Consider the following 20,696-nt stretch of genomic DNA (forward strand, 5'->3'; position numbering starts at 1 on the left):
CTCATCATCATTCCCCTCTGCATGTTATTTCATTTTCTTGATTGTACCTAAAATGTAGACAATAATATTCTATGTAATAGATAATAAATCTTTCTCTGATGTAAGACCCCAGGAAAACAATAAAAGCCTGTCTAGGCCAGGGTCGAGGCGCTCTCCTGTTGAGGGAGTGGCTGTGCTGTTCCCTTTTTCTCCACAGGATTGTTATCGCCTATGCATTTATTCTCATCATCAGCCACAACAGGTGGACTCTGCTGGCCGGAGTCCGCCACAGTGTGCCTCCATTTTATTTAGCCCTTTTTCTGGAGAGTTCTCCTGTTCTTTCATTTGGGACCTGTCTCTTTGTGTGCCCATTTTGGCTGCCTCTCTGTCTGTTTCTATGTATTAGGTAGATCTGCTATGTCTCTCAGTCTTGGCAGAGTGGGTCCATGTAGTAAGTATCCTATGGGGCCCAGTGGCAAAGTCTCCCTGATAACCTGAGCCCGGTGGTCCCGGAGTGTCCCTTGTGTAGATGGTGTGTGCCTTCCTGTTGTTGTTGAGCTTCAATGCTGTTGGCACATCAGTGGGTGGGATTGACCCTCAGGCTGACTGGCTGTGAGGACTAGCCATGACCACAGCATACTAGCTGCTGTACAGGGGCTGACCTCATGGAGCCGGACTCTGCAAGGAGGTCTGGTGCCTGCCAGAAGACTGCCCTTTGGGTTACCACTTGTGGAGTGAATAAGGGAGCTAATCAGGTGGTACTCTTTCGTGGACTGATTCCTACTACTGGGTGTGTTGGTTCTGGGACCTCTTGTGAAGGGTTCTGGTGCAGGTCAGTTTCAGATGCTGCCTGTGACCAGCCTGGGGCTGGCTACATGTTAGGAGCTACAAAGCAATTGGGGGTTGGTAGCTGCCTGTGCTGGGCCTCCATGCACATAAGAGGCTGTGCTGCAAACTGAGGCTGGCCACCAATATTGAGCCTGAGGCAGGTCACCAGAGGCCCAAATCACCCCAAGATTTGGCAATACCTGCTGGCTGTTAGTCTCAGCCTCTAAAAGAACTTTGGGCAGTATGCGAGTTGGATGCTGTAGAGTCTCAGGGAGTCATCAGGGTGGGGCAAGCAGTGTTTATCTAGTTAATACAGATTCAGATTTGGTGTCAGTGCTAAACATAAGGACATTCAGCAAAATTCTCGGGGTATACTGAGGCCAGCTACCACCTGCCTGGGGCCTGCAGACCTTTTCAGTGGGTTGGGTTCTCAGGGAATAATCACGTTGGAGGTAGTAGAGTTCACCAGACTAACGCAGATCCAGGGAGGGCTGAGCACAGGGACAATGGTGACCATTGCTTCAGCCCTCACCCTGTAGCCTGACAACTCAGTTGCTCCATGTATGTCTCTGGTACCACGTAAGCTTGACTGGAATTCTTTGAGAATTTTTTTAAGAAAGACTGCAGTGCAGGCCCAGGCCTGTTAATGTCGAAAAATGCATGACTCATGCAAGGCGGAGTCTCCGGGAGTCATAGGAGTGGAGCAAGTGTTCACTAGGCTAATGTAGATCGAAATTTGGCCACAGGGTAAAAAGACTCAACATAAGAAAGACAGCTCCCGTCAGCTGTGCATGAAGAGGGCTCAACACAGGGACAATGACAGCCTTCCCTCCAGCCCTTACCCAGAAGCCACGCAACTCAGTTTCTCCCTGTGTGTCTCAGAAACCTCCTGAGCCATTGTCTGTCCTCCGGAGCCCAAGGTGAGTGCCTACAAGTGAGAGTTTGCACATAGGCCTTTTAAGAGGACATTTAGGTTTCCAGCAGCCTTTGTCCTACCCAGACAGGCAGAATCCCCTGTGATTTTACAGCTAGATGTTATGTGGGCTCCTCTTCTCAGCACTGATGTTTCAGGCTGAGGGGACTAAGACCCCTCCCTCCTCGGGGGGGACCTTTGCAGCTGGAATATCGACCACTACATGTAGGTGTGGGGCCAGGTGTTTTGCATCTCTGCCCCTCCTACCAATCTTGACATGGCTTCTTCTTTATATCCTTAGTTATATCCTGTTCGGCTAGTCTTCAGGTTGATTGCTCTATAATTTAGTTGAAATTTTGATATAGTCATGATAGGAGGTGAGTAGGGTGTCCACCTACTCTACCATCTTGTGAAAAAAAGATGTACAAAGAATTCTATGTTGTCAAGTTTTATTTTCTTTTAATTCTTTTAAGGTGCTTTTCCACTGTCTTCTAGCTTACTTTTATATATCTATATAAAATCTGTTACAATTTTTTAGTCCTATATATATACTGTGCCTTTTATCTCTGGCTGCTTCTAAGGTTTTTATCATTGTTTTTGACCACACTGATTATAATATACCTTCACCAATATCCAGAGATCCCTTTCTCTATAGCTGTCTCCTCTTCAGTATTTTGCTATGTGAACTATGGCCAGCATGTTCGCTCAAGACTTCAAGTCCATCTCAACTCAAAACAAGCACTGGATTCCATCTGGATTCCTCCTTCCTGAGCCATGGACTGGAAACATTCTTAAGGCAATAATAACCTGGAGCAAACATAGGAATCACCTGGCTTGCTTCCCCTCTCTTAGGGGATGGGAAAGTGAATTGATGTCCAGTGCCTTGCAAACCATGTTGGCTAAAAGTCCATTAAACCAGGTAGAACTACTTTGAATTGTCATCTCAGCCTCAGTGTTACCCCATAGAATTGAGTGAGGCATTTATTTCAACTGCATAAATTCACATGCTCACTTTGCCTACTTCTACTTCCCTTATCCTTCTCATAGGTTGTACCCAAGGGTACTCTCCAATAAACCACCAGCACACAAATCTTTGAATCTTAAAGTCTATTTCCTAGGGAACCAGATCTATGACAGTCATTCAGGTGGCAAATAGTAGGACCAGGATCTTCTAGCTCCAGACTTCTTGTTTTATTCATCACACAACACTAGATACATAGTTGTTTTTTGGGTTTGGGGTGTTTTTTGAGCTAGCAAGAAGTTCAACGATGACCTAATTCAACCCCCTCATTTTATGTTAAGAAATTTGTGAGCTTAGGGACTACATGACTGTTCTAAGGCAGGTAATTCTATTCTCTTGGAAAATTCACTTGTACCAAGCTCATTAAATCTAATTTCTTAAGCCAAATTTTAGAGGGTTAGGTATAGTCCTGGCTGGTGTGGCTCAGCTGGGCATCACCCCATAAACTGAAAGGTCACCAATTGATTTCTGGTAAGGGCATATGCTGGTTTGTACGTTCAGTCCCCACTCAGGGAACATGCAAGAGGCAACACACTGATGTTTCTCTCCTTCTCTTCCTCCCTCCCTCCTCCTCTCTCTGAAATCAATAACAGAAAAAAAAGGTGTTATGTACATACCTAGTCCGTATATTTCTACCAACTTCTCATTGTGAATAATCACACTTTATAATCTGACAAATCAATGTTTAGTGTGGTTTCTACCTTAGTCAAAATTTTAAGCTAGCCACCTTTTCAGTTTTTTTAATTTTTTGATATATTCTGGTTTTTCAAATCTAAGACACAGGAAGTGATAGGTCACAGTTCTTATTTTTTCCCTCTTGTATCATCTGGGTAAGGCTTTTCACAGAGTAGTGCATCTTAGAAACCAAAGAGTATTTAAACACAGATAGAATGATCTGCTGCCATGTCATAAAAGAAATTCAGCCTTCCAACATAGTGTTTGAGATTAAGGACTTTGTAAATAGGTCTCCCAGCAACACCACTTAGAACTGCGTCATTCTTGGGCAAGTTAACTAATCTCACTGGGCCTCAGTTTCCTTATCTGCAAAATAAGATGATTTTAGCACAAATCTTAGAGTTATTGTAAATATTCAAGAAATGAATATATATAAACTACACAATACACGGTCTATACAGTGGCATACAGTGTTTAGTAAATGTTAGCTATCTCTAGTGTTGTTTTCAATTGTATTGTTAATATTACTATAATGTACTATATTCTGGATATTAATAAATGGTGAGACAACACCTGCATGGGGATTCCCCCTTATGCCTTGGAAGCAGCCAGCAGGACACATAGCTAAAAACTATTAACAGCATGAGCCAACTGTGCTCACTCCAGTCCTCCTCTTTCCCCACCACACCGTACTTACGTACGCTAATGAAGCCTGCAGTTTCAGAAGACTACGCCAGGGAAGCACACTTGTTTAAGGAAAATTCGTGATTGTAACTTTCATGTTCTACTGGTTTAGATTCATGCATCCATATTTTTATGGAGTCATAAACGTTATATACTTATATAAAAGTGATGTATTCAAGCACCATTTTCACCCCTACTTCTACCTTTTGGATAAAGGAAATCTGCAAGTAATCCATTGTTCTATATCTAGGTTCTTTAGTAACTTGATTACCCATCATTAACAACCTTTTCTTCAATTCTTCAATGATATTGTTTCGGGCCCACTTCTTTGTCATAATATGGAACTTTAATAATTTCTATACTAAACCCATTTTGATTTGGAACCCTGAATCTTTGCCTAGATTACCTCTATTTTTCTGTCAATGAACTAGAGTTCTACTTTATCTTAGATGGCTCTCCTCTGGAACCCAGGCGTTGGTACCCATCAGACTATTGCCAGATACGCCTTCTGCCACGCCCTCTCTACCAGTAGGAATCCGTCAGTTGATGTTAACTCAGAACAGAACCTATTATTCCACTCTGCTTTTCCTATGAGAATAAGGTAGCTATCCATGCTGTGCTACATACCTTAAACTATCCAGCATTATGTAGTATTATAGTCCCTAAGAGTAGAATACATGGGTCTGAAGACTAAGGCATAGAAGCCAGAGAGGCTCCATATTTTGTAACCACATGAAGAATTTACCGTATTTTTTAAACCATAAGATGCACCTAGGTTTTAGAGGAGAAAAATAGGAAAAAAATTTTGAAGCAAAAGTGTGGTAAAATATTTAATAACATAAATAACATAATATTTCACCAATGTAAATGTAAACAGAACCCAACAGCAGCATTAATAACCATTACTCCTCCCAAATTGTGGGGGGGGATTCATCTTATAGTCTGAAAATACAGTACATTTTTCATTGCTAAAATTATAATGTCTGTTGCCCTGGAAATCCTGGTTCACAGAAAGAGAACACTTTCACCACGGGACATTGGAAGAGTCCCATTTAAGCTCTCGATGTTGCCTGACCACATTGAATGCTTGCTTATCAATTTTTTTAAATGTTCCTCATAAGAGCAAGGCTCTTCATACTGAGACTACTTAACAAGTAAGGGAGTCATCTTTCCTAGTGGGGGTAACTGAATATAATAATCAGGAGAAGAAAGGGCTTCTGATTCTAAGGAAGAAAACATGCACTTGATATCTAGGTAAGCCATTGGAATAGCTCTCGATATTCCTCTGCCTCGTCATGGTAGTGACTGGACAGGCATGTTAACCGTGAGAAGGTCTGAGAAGGCTGTGGTGACCGGGAGCTCACCACTCTCAGGAATAGAAGTCTATTTCACTTGCCAGGTTAGACACCTAGACCACCAGATGTGCAAGAGTGACAGAATCTCGAATGGGTTGTTGAAGAGAAAGACAATGAGGGTTAATAGTAAGCTCACAACCTACTGCAGCAGCAGGGGCTGTAGTTGGTCCCACTGACCCTTCGTAAATATTCTGACCTGCCCCAAGGAGCAAACTGGACTTCACACAGGAGAATACACCAAAGGAGAGATTATAGAACTGGGAGAGAGAAGATACGAGATTTATAGAAATACATGTCTAAAAAACAGCCACGGCATCCAGGAAAGTGTGACTAGAACCTATCTGGGACTGTAATTTTTCCTGGAACAGAGACCAATCCAATTCTAAAGAAGCTGTTTCTGACGTATTTTATTAAGTAAGTGGATGTCACACTACAGGTGTGGACAGCAATGGATGCTCTGCTGCTTTGTCCAGATCCTTCGTTTCTCCCATTCCTTCGGGTGCTGGCAGCTGATAGCTTCCAAATGGCTGAGTTTCTCTCCTGGTGCCTCTAGCTGAAGAGAGCAACTAGTCTTGTGATTGCTTCCTTTTCATCTTCCCTTTTCTTGCCTGCACAGTATTTAAAAGCCAGAATGTGTCATGACTAAGTTGCTCAGTTTATGAGTACATACACACACACACACAGCAGAGGTAGGAAGATAGGATATAGGAACCTCTTAGTGGTCCCTCACTTCATCCTAGGACTGAAATTGGTCCCAATTTTTCTCATTTAAAAATGCAACCCCCAACTATCCTCAAGTGAGCCAACACCAGAAACTACATTATGAGATTCATTTGTGAGTTTCTTTAGAGAAATGAACTGGGTGACCTGTTGGGGTTTTTTTCCATGTTTCATTTCTCTGAATTTAGGCATTGAAAGCTAACCAACAAAGAAAGCCAGGAACATAAGTCATCTGGGGTTGTTAAAACATGAGGTTAAGCCTTAAAAAATACTGTTCAAGAAATGTGCTCTTTTCTCAGTTAATACAGGAGGTTTTTATGGTGTTTGCCTAGAAACACTCTGACTCCTTTACTTTGGAGAGAGCAATACACAAATTTGTCTCTGTCCATTTCATCTAAGGATAATAACCACTGCTTTGACCACAAACCTACAATAAAGTAGGAAAGTACTCTGCATACATTGGGGTACATGTTTTTAAACATTCTTAGAGAGAATTTTGCTTCTTACAAAGAGTCTTCGAAAGGTCCCAAAGGATAGTGATTTTGTATTATAAAGGTGTTCTTTTTTTAAATATTTTATTTATTTATCTTAGAGGGGAAGGGAAGGAGAGAGAGAGAGAGAAATATCAATATATGGTTGCCTCTCATTCGTCCCCTGCTGGGAACCGGGAACCCAGGCATGTGCCCTGACTGGGAATTGAACCGCGATCATGTGGTTCTCAGGCCCACGCTCAATCCACTGAGCTGCACCAGCCAGGGCTATAAAGGTGTTCTAAGACAGTCCTAAGTGCTGTGATTTAATTCTAGGAGTGAATTAGACCTCAAACATGAGAGTATTCCAAAGAAGACATGATCAAGCTAAGAAATAGGAGATAGATTTTCACTCAACTGGCAAATGCATTTTTATAAAACAGCACAGTACCCAGAAAAAGGTGACTAGAACTACAGAACTTAGTTGGACAACAAAAAGTATCTTTTTGAAAACATATTCTCTGAGTATTAAGTAACCAACAGCCCTCATTTTCAATCTGAATACCCACAAAACAACAAGGGTCAAAAATGCAAATTTGTTGTTAAAGATTAGACACCTTCAATTCTTCTGTTTACACATATGTGTTGTACATCTTCTTTGTTTTTGAATTTCCTAAATTCTTTGCTTCTAAGACCTTAAGTTAAAATAGAATTCTTCTGAAATCACATGGGCCCACCCAGAATGCAGACATTAAAAATATAATTAGAGATAGAAGTACAGATAATGAAAGTTTTGAAGTGTTGCATTTTTTCCCTGAAATAAAATTTTATGGCTTATTGTCTTAGAAGAGAGTCATGGTAAAAGAGGTCACCTTTTATGTTTGGTAGGATAAAGCCATTCTCATTTAATACCATGGTTTATGGAAATAATATTTACTGAAGTTATCGTATATTTAACATTTCACAAATATTTAACAGGCACCTATTCTACACCATACAATGTGGCCTAGAAGGTCTTTGAGTTTGCTCTTAAAACTGCACTGTTATGAAGTTCTCCAAGTCACATGATGTTCCAGTTCACTTGGATAACTAGTTGTTAGGATAGAAGTTTTTCTTAGATTGAATCAATTGAAACATTTGGCCTTAATATTTATCTCTAGAAAAAAACAACAAAATTAAAACATTCTATTGCCTGTTCTCTTCTTTTAAAACTTCTGCACTTGATATGTTGCATAGACACCTTCACACTCCCAAGTGTCCTCTCTCTCTCTCTCTCTCTCTCCCTCTCTCTCTCTCTCCAGCAAGCAGAGACACAAACTCTATTTACTTGTAAAATTAACTTTTTTCTCCATGTGCACGGGGCCTGGTCTATGGGCCATGGTCTGAGAAGGGCTCTCAGGAGGCAAACAATGCTCATTAAAAATTTAACATTGAAATTAAGAACACTCTAACAGTAGCCAGAGGGGAGGTACAAGGGGATAAGGGGGGGGCGGGGGGAGTGGGGATGGGTTTCAGGAATAACTATAAAGGACACATGGACAAAACCAAAGAGGGGTGGAATCAGGGGAGGGAGGTGAGGATGGCTGGGGTAGGGGCAGAGTGGTGGAGGGTAAATGCAGACAACTGTACTTAAACAACAATAAAATAATTTTAAAAATTAAAAAAAATTAATGTTATAATGAGTCAGATGAAGTTTCCTGGACGAAGTGCTATTTAGAGGATTTCCCAGGTCAGGCCTTACTCATTTCTCCCCATCCCAGAGCTCTGGGTCCACATTAGGCAGGTACTGACATGGGCTTTGGCACAAAAAGCCCTCAGACCTGGGCTGCCTGAGATAGAACCACAACAAAAAAGAAAAATATTGTTTTAAGCATCCACACTTTTTCCTTCTAGTTCCTCTTTTTTATCTACTCCCCACTACTGGTGGAAACAAGTTTGCCTTTGTTTCCCCAAGGAGATGTCTTCATTCTAAAAACAGAATTGGAGAGGACTATGTTGACATAGAAAAATATTAGTCTCAGATAGTGACCTTAAAGGAAGCAAGATAAGCTCTTGAACAAGAGGGTGGAGTCCTGGCTCCCACAGTACCTCTCAAATCATATTATAACGGAGCGGCCTCCTCTGACAACAAGCATAAAGGGCCTTCTCTGCCAGCTGAACATCTAGGCAGGTTTCTTGCGCTGTGAATCACGTATAAGGGAAAAGAGGCCCAGAGAAACCCTGTGCCAGACAGAGTCTCTACCTGAGGAGGAACCCGAAGAGTATTTGGACTTCTGGGAATTACTAGTTCCTGCAGCCTCCTGCCTGCTTCCACTGTCTATAAAAAGTCAAGATTGTTTTGAAAGAAAAGAATGCTCGACCTAACCTCTAGAGTACCAGCTGTGGGTGCACCGTGATTAGAACAGCGATTATATTTGCACTCATGTATCCGTGTGGATGTAACGAGAGGGAGAGGACGAGCAGGCTCGGTACAGATGACCTTCCTTCTCCCCAGGCAATGCAAACCTAATTCTAGATCTTCTCCACAGAAGCTCTGTGCTTATTTCTGCTCTAGGAGCCCTGGATGTATGGTATTAATTTTTTGTTTTCATAAATGGACTTATTATAATTGCCTTCACATATACACATTATTTCCACTTGTGCTAAGAAGATCTATGGGTTGTAGGCAAAGCAAGCATCATCATTCATAATCAAGAGTTGTGAAAACTGAACATGAGCTAGGTTAAAGTCTTGAGTAAGATAAAAGCAAAACGAGCACTGGAACTCAGTTTTCTATATCTGGATATCCCCTTACCCCCTACACGGAAGAAGTTCAGGACCTTTTTTAGCAAAGGCCAAACTAGGGATGGAAAATGTTTGCAAACCAACCAAACTTTTAACAGCATGGAAGAGAGAAGGCCCAACCTTAATGTTGGAAAAAAGGTTGAGAATGAAATGTCCTCAAAGTCATCATTTACTTTCTAATAAGAATTGTTTGGGAATCATAAAGTCACATGTTTGAAATCAGTCTAAAAATCATTTTTAAATGAAAAAGAGTTGGTCTGCTCTCTTGGAACAATTTAGATCCCTTGGACCAAGTCAAATAATTCAATTTTATTTTTGCAATAGGGAAAAATAGGCCTTTGCTTCAAAAATATTTACAGTGTTTTTTTTCCCTTTGCACTCAGTGACCTGGGGGAGATGAAAAGAAGGCTCCAGGCCAAACCAAAATATGTCCATGGTTTTCACAAGCTGAACTGGGTTCATAAATGTTGCAGTTAGAGAGCTTCAAAGTCGTAATTCAAGTCTGTGCCTGCCTGATGTACACATACCTTACAATTTTAAACAATGACATGATTTATTTCCCTCATATTAAAAGCAAACAGATATGACTTGCAAAGGCTAAATAAGATCTTGACAGGATTAACTAGATATTTAAGATATTTAAGTATTCAGGTTCTAAAACTAGCCTTACGTATGCGACACAGTTTTTCCAAAGTTCTACAGTATCCGCATTTATAAGCCACTGGGTTTCCAAGAGCTTTTGCAAGAGGCCACTCCATAACATAGTTTATCTACCAAAGAAGCTTTCCTAGCTCTGCTAACCCTGGTATGCATGAATCTGGGCTTTCAAAGAGAATTGACAACATACCTTTACCTGGCTTCAAGTACCAAATGGAATGCAACGTAACTCAAGAGATAGGCGGATGTACTAAAACAAAGGCTTCTGGATATTCCCCATTTGGTGGTGACACCCTACTTTGTTTCTGCAACTCAGCATTGGCTGATGTTTTCCTGGTCATGTCACTCTTTGGGAGGAGTGAGTTGGAAAGCTTATTCCTTTTTGACAGAGCATGAATGTAAGTGACCTTCACCCCACCTGTACCTCTCTGAGCTACTGGGGCTGTTTTCAGTACCCTTCTTCCTGCCTAATCGTGTCCCTATCACTAGACCCAAACAGCCCAGATCAGAAGAGTAGGCCCTTCTTTGTTGGACCTCCCCTCATGCTGTAATTTCACATGACCCACCCCTCCCCTTTAGAGAGCTCAAATGTACGTGTACCTTAAATCTGAATGGCTGCCTTTATCCTGACTCATCTTATGGTTCTATCTTTCAGCCCATAGGTGGGCTCTGGAGATCCTGGGCACTCTGTCTAGAGAGGAATAAGCATGAAAAAGGAAAGGGACTTAAAATGAAGCTTTATAAGCAATGGTTGAAGAAATGAGCAGTTTGGTTTGGAGCAAGGATATATATAAACCTCTAGGTACACACATGCAAAGGTATAAAGTGAAAATAAGGAAAAAAGACTTAGGTGTTATCCTAAAGGTAAGACTATGAACAAAGGCTAAAAAACACTGGGAGAAAATTTTGTTTCAATGAATGCAAAATCTAAGAGATGAGTTCAAATTGGGAGAGTGCTGTGGAGTAAGCTTCTCATCATGGAATATTTTAAACAGGGGGATAACACTACCTGACAGGGACAAAGAAAAGGGGACCCCTGGGATGGACTGTCAGACAGACAAAACTTCAAACTTTAATATCCTATTATTTTTATTTATGCTCAAATGGAGAAAATATATGAAGCCAATACAAATCCATGAAACCAGCTATTAGCCCCCATTTTGTTCAGAACAAGGAGAGAATTATAAAGTATAAAATGCAAAAACAAAAACGTTAAACAAAGTGAGTTGCTTCAGAACAAATAAAATGAGCATGCTTGGATAGGCAAATAAGGATGTGGCTATAATTGATCTATATTAGATTGGTGAATTGTCACAGAAATAAAACTGAGTAACTATTTGACATTTTAGGCCCAAATCTTGGCTCTTCATTAATATGCACAGATAACATATATTCAAGGTGACAATATTTGGAGACTGTATTGTTTTTTTTAGATAACTGATATAACTCTTTTGGTCTCATTGTAACCATAGGCCTGGGTTATAAATTAAATATGGTCAAATATAGGTAACAATTAAGAGTTTCGCAAGGAAGGAAAAAAAGAAAGAATTTCTATTACTCTTTAAGCAGTTCATGCCTCATATCTTAAATGGAATTAAATTAATATAAACATATATTACACATTTTATTTTGCTATGGCCCATGTGATACAGTATAAGTGATTTGGGGTTTAAAAGCAGTAGACAGTAGTACTAACACACACTAGTTATGTCTTACTTAAGAAAGTCACTTAGCTTTTTGGACCCACAGTTTCCTCATCTAGAAAATTAGGCTAATAATATCTGTTCTACCTACCTTATGGATGATTATGGGTATTAAACTGGAAAATTAGAATTTCCAAACTGCTAAGTGCGTGTTTAATATATGAAGGGAAGAACATACATAAAAAGAATTATTGACCCTGGTTGGATATTTTTATCTACACTATTACGTTTCTATATATAGAACTTGCAAAAATATACACTAGTCAACCACTTTTTGCAGATCAGAAGTCACTTCTCTAAAAAAAATTCTAACATTAACCTTTTTTTAAAAAAATATTTTTATTTATTTATCTTTAGAGGGGAAGGGAAGGAGAGAGGGAGAGAAATATCAATGTATGGTTGCCTCTGCCGAGGACACACAATGTATCGTGTGTCCCCTGCCAGGAACTGGCCTGCAACCCAGGTATGTGCCCTGACTGGGAATTGAACCGTTATCCTCTGGTTCGCGGTAACATTAACCTTTAAAGTAGGAGCTTCCTATATGCAATACACAAAAATGTAAAACTATACTAATTTATGTACCTCTTGGTTTTGCTAGAATTTAGCACTTCTAACCTAAATCTGAAAATGGAAGACTGTCCATCATATAAACGACCAACTCAGAAAATCCTAAGATGGGTTTGTTGTTCTGCCGTATCTCCTATTTCCCTTTGTTCGCCCTGCTTTCCATCACCGCCCCTTCCTTTTGGGTTAGGGTCTCTTCAATCCATAACCAAATCCAAAATCCCCCCTTAGGAAAGAAGTCTGTAGCCAGTCCTCTGTAGCCTGATGCATGAAAGTCAGTGTACCATCCTTTCCATAGATAACTGCCTTTCCAGATCCATCCCCACCTATAGCCTACCAGCCTATTCCCTATTTAACTTAAGGAAGGCCAAGTATAAGAGAGCAAGTAGAGAAGGTTATGTGCTTAGTTCCATGCTTCTTCTGCCCCAGCTGGCTCCAGAAACTCACAATTCAAATTGTTAAGAAAATCACACTAAGTCGTTCTACTAGGCCACTATGAGGATAACGCTGACCCTGAGCTTTTGGAGTGACTGTTTTCCTAGTCATTAATCACAAAATGTCAATGTTTATGTAACTGCAGTCAAAATCCAGGGGTAACAGCTTGACCAAAACTTTCCTTCTCCATATTACAGTACGGTTCTGTTTTGTACACAAGTCCCATGTGTGGATATATTAAGCTGGCTGGAAAATTATGTTTTCCTTGACAGCAATTAGGGTCTTACCTAAGATCTTCCAGGCTGAAACAATATTGAAAGGCACATTTTTAAATTAAGTGAAAAGTAGTGTTAATTAAGCAATGAAACTGCATACCAAGTCCAGAAAACCTATGTCACATATTCAGTTAAGATATTCTTATTATGTTCTACATTTGAACAATAATGTGGTATCTATCAATTAACAGTTTTACAATTAAATACATTAAATGTACATTGAAATTACAAAACAGCTATATGTAAAATGTATGGATATTTTATTCTACAAGAGAAAAAATAATCTTTACAACATTCATAACTGCTTTAAAAAAAGAAATGTGAACAATAATAAAGTGTTGAACAGTTCCAACTTGAAGAGTTTAACATTAAAAAGGACACTAAAGAGCCCTCATTTGATACTTTAATCTCTTTTCCTTCCTCTCCAAGTTCTTTGCTAAGTAGTCAACTGATTGAGCACAACTGAAAATATAGATATATGAAAAGTGGGATCCATTGGTAAGAAAACTATTGTGTATACAGATGACTCTGACTGGCTTGATCTGATGATTAGTCTATAGTGCTAAGACCAATGAAGATATTCATTTGGATCTAGCCAATTTCCTTCTAAATAATAATAATCCTAGTAATAAAAACTAAAGTACTAATTTCCATCTATCGAGCCCTTCTTGTATAATAGATACTGTCCTAAACACTTAACAAAATTGTTCTTTCAGTCCTAATAATGACCATCTGAAATGGATAGTATTAACTCCATTTTCCAAAAACAGCAAGACTCCAAGAGGGTAAATAATATGCCTAGTTTTATCAGACTAGAGAGAACAGAATCAGGAGTGAAGTCCACATCTGTGTCCTTTGATCACGCAGGGATTTCAAAAGAGACAATACCACTGAGAACTTAAACATCAAGATGACAAGTCTGGCCATAGGATGTTGAAACTGCATCTAGAATCCATCTGGGTTGAATCAAAATCACAAACCCTGCACATCAAGTTCCGAGAAATGTGCCTAGTGAGAAAGGAGCCGCTACAAACGATAGTTTCATATGGACAAGAGTCAAATATAGAAAAACTTCTTCTAAGAAGACAAAAATCAGGCTTGTGCATCCCCTTCCAAGTCGATTCAGAGTGCAAGGGCTCAAAAACACAAGTCAGTCTGGAGACGGAGAACTAAAGGACCAAACTCCACTCCCTTCAACCCAATGAGGGATCTGGAGGATAAAAGGTGAAATAGGAAGGAAGGTGAAATGTTACTTTCATTGCTTTAAACCAAAGTTTGTCAGGAAATTGGGAGTAATGATAACAGTATCACCAACAATGATGGCTGGGGGAATTTAGTGAAATTAAACATATATGGTACTTACATGTTTACAAGTTCTGTCCAGAAAAGTCCAGCCACTGCTAACATGAGAATGGTTTGCATGACATCAATGTAAACTGGCAGCCAAGGAGAGTGCACTGGAATGTACATGTGTGAACAATGATGACTTCACTGTTCTAGTCAGTGGGGGTCACAGACACTGTTGAGTGTGCAAGTGTACTATGTGGCCGTCACATTCAAAATGACTAAATGAGTAGAGCAATGAATCTGCATCATAGTTTGTATTAAGCTTGAACGTTTCTCCATGGAAACTATTCAGATGCTTCAGAAGGCTTTCGGGGATGACCCAACAAGTGCTGCACAAGTAAAAGTGTAGCACCAATGTTGCAAAGATGGTTGAGAATCTGTTCAAAGTGATCCACATTCTAGAAGGCCTGCAATAAGCAGAACACCTGGGAATGTTGAATGTGTACGGGCCGCAATCCACAAAGGTCGGCAACTGACAGGGTGAGAACTAGCAGCTGATCTGGGAATTCCAAAAACTACTGTGTCCAAGATTTTGATGCAGGATCTTGGCGTGAAACATGTCATGACAAAATTTGGTTCATGGCTTCTGCTGCCAGAACAGAAGGAACATCACGCAGCAGTTGCTAATGACTTGATTCAAACCTCTACCAATGAACCAGATTTCCTCAAGAAGATCATAACCGGAGATGATTCATGGATATATGACTGTGATCCAGAAGCAAAGACCAAGTAGTCCCAATGGACTTCACCTGGTTCTCCACACCCAAACAAGGTGCAGCAAAGTCTCAGCAAGCTCAATACCATGTTGACTGTGTTCTTTTTATTAGAAAGGCGCTGTCCATCATGAATACTCTGGGCCAGGCCAAACAACCAATAAGTACCACTGCCTCAATATTCTTAGTAGAGACGCAGTACGACGAAATGGCTGTGGCTATGGACAACTGGTGATTGGCAGCTTCATGGCCAAATGCGCGTGCTCATGCATCGTCTCCTGTAGTTTTTTGGCAAAACATTACATCACTCAGGTGACTCAGCCTGCCTAAAGCCAGGATTTGGTGCCCTGTGACTTCTGGCTTTTCCCAGAACTAAAATCACCTCTGAAAGGGAAGAGATTTCAGACCATTGATGAGATTCAGGAAAATACAACGGGGTAGCTGATGGCTATTCCAACAAAGAATTTTGCAGTGTTTTTAACAGTAGAAAAGATGCTGGGAAAACTGTGTGAGGTCCCAAGGTGCCTACTTTGAAGGGGACCGAGGTGTCATTGTTCTATATACAATGTTTTTTATATCTTGTAACTTCTTCAATAAATGTCTCTATTTTTCATATTCCATTGCTGATTACCTTCCAGACAGACCTCAGTACATCTGGCATCTAGAAAGTATTCAGTAAATATTGGTGGCAGTTTTTGTTGGCTTAGAGGTTTAACTTTCCAATATAGTTCAGTTTAGTGCAAATGTTTATTGACTGGGAGTCAAAGAAAGACCTGGTTTAAGTCTTTTGTTTGTTTTTCACTAACTGAGCAATTTTGGACAAGGTACATTGCCTGAGTATTAGTGTGCTCAAAAGTAAAAAAGGGACAATAATGTCTACTCACAAATTATTGGGAAGATTGAGTGAAAAATATACTAGAAGATGCTCAGCATAGTATTTGGCAAAAATAGATTTATTCATGCATAGAAAAATGTATTCAAATAAAACATATTGAGGTCCTATTTCAGTGACAGGCACTATTACAAATGCAGGTAATAGAGCAGTGAACAAAAGATATGGTTTTCGCCCTCACAAAGATTACATTCTAAAAATGCTATTTAAGTATTGATTTGGTGGGAGCTGCAAATTCATAACACTATGTATCAGAATCAAGATTCATGAAGTTGTTGACAGGTTAAAATAAAGAGGCTAAGTATGTGTAAATGTAAGGTCCTAAAACCAAGGTTATTAAATTTGTTTCAAATTTACAGGTGCATATGACTGGTGATACTGACTTAATAACAGAAATTCACAGGGGAGTGACTGATGATTTATAATATGTGCAAATTCAGTGAGTCAAAAAATGACACAGTTGCCAAAAGAAAAAACTGCTTCACCTTAACTTGCATTCAGAACAAAAGAAGCCTTTAATCCCACTGATTAGACACATGTGTGCTGTCCTGTTGCCATGTACACAGGGGTCATTGGCTTGCAGGAATTCAGAAGGAGGAAGATGGCCAGGGTGATGGAGAGTCTGAGGAAGAGTTGAGTCAGAATGTTGAGTCTGGAAAGGAAAAACTTGAACCAACAGAACAACATCTTTATTTTCTAATTTTTTAATAAAGTTTTTACTTATTTATTCTGAGAGAGAAGGAAAGGGAAGGAGAAAGAGGGGGAAAAAAACACTGGTTGCCTATCGCACACCCCCAACCAGGGACCTGGCCACAACACAGGCACGCACCTTGACAGGGAATTGAACCTGCAGCCCTTCAGTTTGAGTATGATGCCCAGCCCACTGAGCCACACCAGTCAGGACCAGTAGAGCACCTTTAAATATTAGGAAAAAACAGTGGGGGATGGGGGAGATTTGGCCACAACAGCCCAGAGATTATTCAAAACAACAGCAAATAAATTGGGATTAGGTGAAGCTAATGTAATAATATGTGTTATTTAATGAGTTATTATGTTTGGAGTAAAATAGACTGAAACATTTTCCCCTTTGGTGGAAAATGGAAAATAAAATAAAGTAACAGAAATTGCTGATTTGTTTGCACCATGCATTGTTAGTTAGAATAAAAAGCTTTGTGACATGTCTCACGGTGAAGGAAGACTGAAGGCTCTGTGAGCACAAGGCCAGGGTTATGAATGTTATAGAATAAGACCAATATTATATATATATGAGTAAAATATTAATTTTTCTAAGAAGAACTTTTCAGAGAAAATTAATCTTTAAGTTGGTAAAATGGATTTGACTCCACATACTCTCAGAACCTAGGAGAACAATGACCGCAGCAGGGATTACTCTCTGTGCTCACCACCACCCATGAAAAAAGAGCGCTCACCCTTCCCAGCTCTGAGGCAACAGCAGTGGGCAGCGAACCTGCACTTTACCTCGCTTCTCAGAGAGGCAATACCTGGATGGAGAAGAAAGGCCATCAACTTTTAGTAGAGGACAGAAGCTAAAAATTTTTCAAGACACAGTCAGGACTGAGGCTAATAGAAGTTAATATTCTATTTTTAGGGAGTCGTTTGTGATCCCAAAGAAACAGGCAATGGGATAAAATCTGTTACTATTGGTGGGGTGATAAGTGAAAAGAAAGCTCCAAGAGGTAGACATCTGAGCCACAGGAAACAAGACATCACTATGACCAGCAGGAGAAAAGCAAGGGTCATCCTCCCTAATTACACCCTTCTGAGGAGCAGAGATGCATCACGTAGGAATAAATGGAAAGAGTCGACCACACAGAGAACAGACACAAACCTAGTAAAGAGCCCTCCAGCTCATTGCACCTTAATGAGCAAAACGCGAATGTGTAAAGCAACGAGAGTTGAATGGAAAACTATCACACAAAAACAGACGTGCCTTGACTACAATGGAGTCTGGGAGCTAACAGACTCTATTTTTCAAGCATGGCACTGAATTCACAACTGCTAACCCATGGAGCAGAGAGGGTTGCTTTTGGGGGTTGGAAACCTCAGTTTAATTAGCAAGCTCAATGCACATGAGGAAAGACCAGGACTTCAAGCCAAATGTGGGCCAAAGTGGGACAGTACAGAAAATTAAGTAACACTATTTAATAGAAAACTGGCCTCCAGAATATTATATTATCACACATATAAGACACGTACATGTTTAAAACTCCAAAACAAAAAGGCCAGAAAACCCTAGAATGAAGCTGTCAGGCTGCCCTTATCATAATGCTGTTCTTTTCTTGCTTCCTTGCCTGTTTCTGCTATCTTCCTCTTCCCACCTCTGAAAAGCCCAGTTCTGCTCATTTCCAGAAGGCCGCATACGTAACCAGCACCTCGGAGGGACCTGGGGCCCAGGGTCCAGGTTGCAGGTCCTCTCCCCATCCAGCAACTTGCTCTAAGACTTACATGGAATCACAGACCTCTCCCTGGAAATATAATTAACTTGTAATACTCTCAATTCTGGTTGGTTCCTCATCATTAGGGGCTTCTAAATGTCACCTCATAAACAAACTCAGGTATACTTGAAAGGTGCTTGTTACAAATAACAAAAGACACCCATTTCACCTTCATGGCTCTGGTGTTCATTTGAGGAACTAGGAACAAAGGGTGCCCCTGTAGTACTTGTGACTTGGGGAATTACAAAATTTTAGAAGTTGCCTGCCAGGACCCAGGGACAAGACCAAATAGATACTTACTATAAATCACAATATCACAGAAACATACACAGCAGTTGCTTTGCTAAGAATGTCAAGAAGTTTCACGGTGGGTGAAAGATGATGAAAACAAACCTGTTTCCCAACATTAAGGTCCTATGCTAAGGAAAAGAAGAAGAAAGGCTAGACAACATTTAATATAGAAGCAATGGATGCAAAATGTCTCCTGGGAATTGTACAAAATCATTTCTGTGATTTTCCTGCTGAAGCTATAGAACCTGAATCTAATCATCAGAAAATAATAGAGCAACCCCAATTATTCTACAAAATACCTGGCTGATAATTTCCAAAAGGTCAAGGTCAAAAAGCAAAATAAGTCCTGAGGAAATGTTCCAATTTGAAGACTGAAGACACTGGACAACACAATGCAAATTTCAATCCCAGAAAGGAGCTATAAAGGACATGAAATTTTCAACAGTTGATGAAATTTGCATATGGACTATAGATTAGATAATAGTGTATAAATGTTAGATTTTTGATACTGGTCATTGTATTGTGGTTGTGTAAGAAAATGTCCTTGCTCTTAGAAAATAAATTCTGAGGTATATAAGGGTAAAGGGTGTGAAGGGGAGCAGCTTACACCACCCCAAAATGTGCCACTTTGACATCGGGGTTATTTTGAGCTGAAGGCAAACAAGACCCAGCAGACTCAGGAAAAACTTCACCTCTCCCTTATCTGCCTGAAGTAATTTAGCTAGGGAGCCCATACCAGAAAAAGACCTGTATTACCAGAGATAACTTTTTCAATGTGAAAGACTTACCTGCTAAAAAACCTAAAAGGGAAGAAGGAAAAAAATTTCCACCCTACAGGTGTTAAATGAATTAAATAAAGAGTCCATTAGACTGAAGTGGTTCTAATGCCTGTAAGCCTACAAAAGCAAACCAGAATATAAGCCTACAAAAGCAAACCAGAATATAAGCCTATGAAGGTCTCAAGGTTAAGAAATCAAAACCTAAGGACAACCAATCACAAGCAGCCAAATAGGCTTTTCCAAGTAAGGCGAATGCTTAATCTATAGCCCATCAAATAAGTTGGCCCTTGAACAACACAAATTTGACCTGCATGGGTCCACTTACATGCAGATTTTTCCCATAAATATGTTAGAAAATTGTTCAGAGATCTCCCTATTACCAGGAAGCAACCAGGTAAATTACACTAGGCTACCACAAAGCAATCATGTTGCTGCTTCTTCATCATCAATGCATGAATCCAATGAATATTAATGCCCTGCTCAATTTGAACTGATTTTTTGCTTAAATAAACTTTTAAAATTTTTCATATGGCCCATTTTACCTTTTAACAAGGGGCATGATGTCTGCATCTTACTCTCAAGTGGTTTAGAAAAAAGACTGAATGGGAGAGCAACTGGGGAAGTATAAGCAATTTGGCGAAAGTGGATAGGGCTTATGTGAGCTTCTCAGATATATATGTGTTCCTTTCACAGAAACTTGCAGTGTTTTTATAAGTTTAACATTTTACCTAAATAAAAAAGTCATAAAAATATGACATAGGTGAGGTAGTTCTGCTCCTTCTGTAAGGGCATTAAAGGTAAAAGAGAACTGACCAGTTAAAATGTTAAAATTATTCTATCAAATTTTGGGGTCTCTATCAAACTGCTTTCCTTTGGATTACCAGAACTTCTAGCAGTAAAACACCCCCATTAAATTGACATGACTCCAAAGAGGTTTAACAAGATCTAAACAGCAAATACCAAGAACCATTTCCAAACAGTGAGGCTAGTGGAAAAGGTACAATTCTCCCCTGGGCAAGGCCCTCTAGTGACTTCTCCAACCTGTGCTCTGAAAGAAGCTTTAGAAAGCTAGTCAAGAGTATCACAATTTATTCTACAAAACTAGCAAGATCTTTTCTTAAACAGCTGTTTTTCCAATTAATACAAATTAACTCT

The 20,696-nt window shown here is 39.9% G+C and overlaps 1 protein-coding gene across 1 annotated transcript in view; it reads left to right on the plus strand.

The window, feature by feature from the left end:
- Positions 1-1,557: 1,557 nt before the first annotated feature.
- The window catches only part of ART4 (ADP-ribosyltransferase 4 (inactive) (Dombrock blood group)), a 32,661-nt gene continuing 13,522 nt past the window's right edge, over positions 1,558-20,696 (plus strand). The window contains exon 1 of the mRNA XM_037033899.1: positions 1,558-1,727. Coding sequence (XP_036889794.1) covers positions 1,624-1,727 — 104 coding nt within the window. The 5' untranslated portion in view covers positions 1,558-1,623. The remainder of the gene's footprint in view (positions 1,728-20,696) is intronic.

Source organism: Sturnira hondurensis, unplaced genomic scaffold (genome assembly GCF_014824575.4).
Source record: "Sturnira hondurensis isolate 20B ecotype Veracruz unplaced genomic scaffold, ASM1482457v3 Scaffold0021795, whole genome shotgun sequence".
In the NCBI taxonomy this organism is placed as follows: Eukaryota; Metazoa; Chordata; class Mammalia; order Chiroptera; family Phyllostomidae; genus Sturnira; species Sturnira hondurensis.